The sequence below is a fragment of a genome, unplaced genomic scaffold, assembly GCF_019419815.1.
Source record: "Pyrus x bretschneideri cultivar Hongxiangsu unplaced genomic scaffold, Pyrus_bretschneideri_v1 Contig53, whole genome shotgun sequence".
Taxonomy (NCBI): domain Eukaryota; kingdom Viridiplantae; phylum Streptophyta; class Magnoliopsida; order Rosales; family Rosaceae; genus Pyrus; species Pyrus x bretschneideri.
This window is the reverse complement of record NW_025999791.1, coordinates 2,823,792-2,827,454: the sequence shown is the minus strand read 5'-3', so window position 1 is coordinate 2,827,454 and position 3,663 is coordinate 2,823,792. Positions and strand designations below refer to the sequence as shown.

The following is a 3,663-nucleotide window of genomic DNA, read 5'->3' as shown; positions in this document are numbered from 1 at the left end:
GTATATTATTATTCAATGACTTTGGATCAAGGGATATACTTTTTACATTCAATGACTTGATGCAATGAAGAAGCTCCCTTTTTCTTTTCTTTCTTTCTTTCTCTCTCTTTTTTTTTGTTTTTTTTTTTTTTTTTTTTACAAAAGAAAATTAAACAAATGACAACATGGAATGTGAAAGTGAAATTAATAAAGTGGGAGGTGGGGAGTTACAATGAGGCAAGAATGTGATATGCGTGTAGCCTCAACCAGTACCAGACTACTAGTATCCATTTACTAACTAGATGATCATTTAATGCAAGGACCTCAAGGTGACTCGACCTTTTTGACTAGATAATGGAGCTTCTCGCTTTAGGAAGTTTCGTGTTCTGCATGTATGTCACTACATGCCATAACCTTATCCCCTGAGCTACGTCCACAAATCAAACTCAGTTGGTTGCGTTTTGGGATCTAGAAGATGTGCCCTACTTACAACTGGGTGGAATCCTAAAAAGAGAAAACTAAAATGATCTTATATATATAAAGGAAGAAGGCAAAAATGTTGAAGTGTTCATAATCTTAAAATTGTCCATCTCTCATTAGGATTTCAAAAGAAAAACAAATTCACAAAAAATAAAAATAAAAACAACCAAAGAGTGGCCTGTGAGTACTTAATAAGTTTATTATTTATTATAAATAATAATATATTGCTTTGCTTTTTCGTTTTTTGTTTTTTTTTTCAAACAGAAAAATAAATAATTAAAAGAAAAAAGTCAAGTACGTCTATGGCAAGAGGCTAGTGCCATATAAATTAAAGGGATATACCAATGAGAAATTTTTATATTGGACAAATAATTTGGTGTTATTAATTTATGTGTTATATTGTATATATTTTAAAGTATGAAATAGTTACAAGCTTGTATATACACACCGTTCTAAAAATTTTCGTATAGAGCCGTCTAGACCCCGCCTAGGCACTAGGCAGCTGGCCACCGTCCCAATTAATGTCTAGGCATTTGAAAGTTAAGAAAGGGCGCCTAGGCACTCGCCTAGCTCACCCATACCCGCCTAGGCACCTGCCTAGGTTACGACTCACTTATACAAAAAATAGATAACTTTCATTTTGCAATTTTTTTTTCAATAAATTGTAAGTGACTTGTTGAATACTTAAATGAACACACATTATATGTATGTTCCCCATATTTTCATAATACTTCATAATATATATGTCATTCTATTTTGTAGTTTATGATGAAATTATATATATTTTAAGTATAAACAGACACTTATTTACATGAAATATAATAGATTTACTTAAATCCGCCTAGTCCGCCTAGGCCTCAGCCTGCCAGTCGACTAGCGCCCAGTGTCTTTTAGAACCTTGTATATACATAATGATTGGTGAACATGATGTACTGTACTTTATAGAAAACAAATATGGTGTGAGTTATTAAATGTAACTCATAAAAATAGATCCCACATTCAAACAAAAAATTTAGACCGGGTACAATCAATAAACTGCATGATTAGGTTATACATCGGCATGTGAAGTTTAGTGATTTTGTTATGTGTGTGTCGATCATGAGGTGTACCAACCGATTGGAATGCGATCCTACACTACGTAAATTTAGAAGCCTTTTGTGACCAAGAATTAATAATGGTTATTGCTTAATTGAAACCATATTCTATCATTTTCTTTTACTTTGCTGGTCTAATGAAGCCTTCTGTGTTGAACGATGTTTTACTACAAGAATAATGGTAATTAAACAACTTATATAATGAATCAGTTATAATTAAATATCAAAATTTTATCACAATATCACTAAGTTGTGGTGTTTATTTAACTAAAATATTTTTAAGCTATTAATATCAAGTCGGTTGAGTTTCAGTTTTCGCACAAATATTATATTCCTGATATCCCCATATATATTTGACTCGAATAAAAAAGGAGAATGACATTAAAGGTCCCAGTCCATTGCTCCTCACCATTCCGTGTTCCTTTTAATTTGAAGCTCTGAACATCTGGCCACACTTTTCTTCCTTTTGACTACTCAACGCTGGCCTTAGAATGGACTCGTATTACCTGCTAGCTAGTATAATTGTCCCAATCACACTCCATATATTTAGATGTATGACGACTCCATGGAAATACCACTACTCTCTCTCTCTCTCTCTCTCTCTCATCACCTTGGTTAATTATATAGCCGCATACTCTTACCACCTCCCACAAGAACAAAACTTTCCCCCCTTCCACACAATGTATCAATATCTTCATCATTTAATCTAATTTCCAGCTTCTTAGTTCTTATCCCCTCCATCAAATTTTGTCATTTGTTAATTATACAACCACTTTTTTTTTCATGGATGATATAGAAGTTCCTCAGTATTTCATCTGCCCAATATCTCTTCAGATCATGAAAGACCCTGTGACAACCATTACAGGTATCACGTATGACCGGGAGAGCATCGAGCACTGGCTATTCCAGAGCAAGAACAACACATGTCCTGCCACCAAACAGCCGCTCCCGAAAGACTCCGAACTAACCCCCAACCACACGTTGCGCCGCTTAATTCAGGCGTGGTGCACTGACAATGCCTCCTACGGCATTGATCGAATACCAACTCCGAAACCACCTCTCAACAAGGCTCAAGTCCTCAAACTCCTCAAGGACCTTTGGCACCCTCAGCTCCAGCTGAAGATTATTCAAAAGTTGGAGCTCCTCGCGGTGGAAAACGAAGGGAATAGGAAGTACATGGTGGAAGCCGGCGTGGCTAAGGCCATGTTGTTTTTCATTACAAACATATGTTACAAGAACGGCCAGGTGGATGGCCTAGAAAACGCCCTTAGCATACTTCACTTTGTTCGGATTTCGTCCGAAGAATTAAACCGTCTCTTTATGGAAAACGATCAGATCATCAATTCATTGACATGGGTTTTTGGTTGCGAAACGGAGAATCAAATCGCGGTCAGTACGCATGCGGTGTTGGTGCTCAAATATATCATCCAAAAGGCAAACTCAACCGTGCTGGAAACCCTAAAACCTAATTTTTTTAAGAAACTTGTTGGGATTTTGAGAAATGGGGTCACACAACAAGGGGTGAGTGCAGCTCTACATGTCATGTTAGACGCTTGTCCTTGGGGAAGAAATCGAATCAAGATGGTCGAAGCCGGGGCTGTTTACGAGCTCATCGAGCTTGAATTTGGTGCTCCAGAAAAGAGAACAACGGAGCTCATTTTTGGTATATTGTTTCATTTGTGTTCTTGTGCTGATGGGAGAGCTCAGTTTGTTAGTCACAAAGGAGGCATCTCTGTTGTGTCAAAGAGACTCCTTAGGGTTTCTCCAACAACTGATGACCGAGCAGTTTTGATCCTTTCTATGGTAAGCAAGTACTCAGGAACCAACTTGGTGCTTCAGGAGATGTTGGAGGTTGGAGCTGTGCGTAGGCTTTGTACTTTGCTCCAAGTTGACTGTGCTCCATACTTGAAAGACAAAGCAAGGGAAATCCTTAAATCACATCATGAGGAGTGGAAGAACTGTCCTTGTCTTGGTATGTCTCTGTATCCCAGATGACCAAATACAAAATGTGTTCATACAAATTAAGTTTACCTGCCACAGTATTTATGTTAAATGCAATTTGTTGAACAAACAAATTAAGAAGAAAGAAGGAGAATGAAGTTATTCTGTA

At 37.1% G+C, this 3,663-nt stretch overlaps 1 protein-coding gene across 1 annotated transcript; it reads left to right on the top strand.

The window, feature by feature from the left end:
• Positions 1 to 2,315: 2,315 nt before the first annotated feature.
• Positions 2,316 to 3,663, top strand: LOC125470817 (E3 ubiquitin-protein ligase PUB24-like). Its single transcript, XM_048570473.1, has one exon. It carries the CDS (start codon positions 2,337 to 2,339, stop codon positions 3,546 to 3,548), a length of 1,212 nt encoding a protein of 403 aa, XP_048426430.1. The 5' UTR covers positions 2,316 to 2,336; the 3' UTR covers positions 3,549 to 3,663.

Excerpts from the sequence above, each read along its gene's own strand:
- LOC125470817 (XM_048570473.1), top strand. The coding sequence starts at position 2,337 with ATGGATGATATAGAAGTTCCTCAGTATTTCATCTGCCCAATATCTCTT.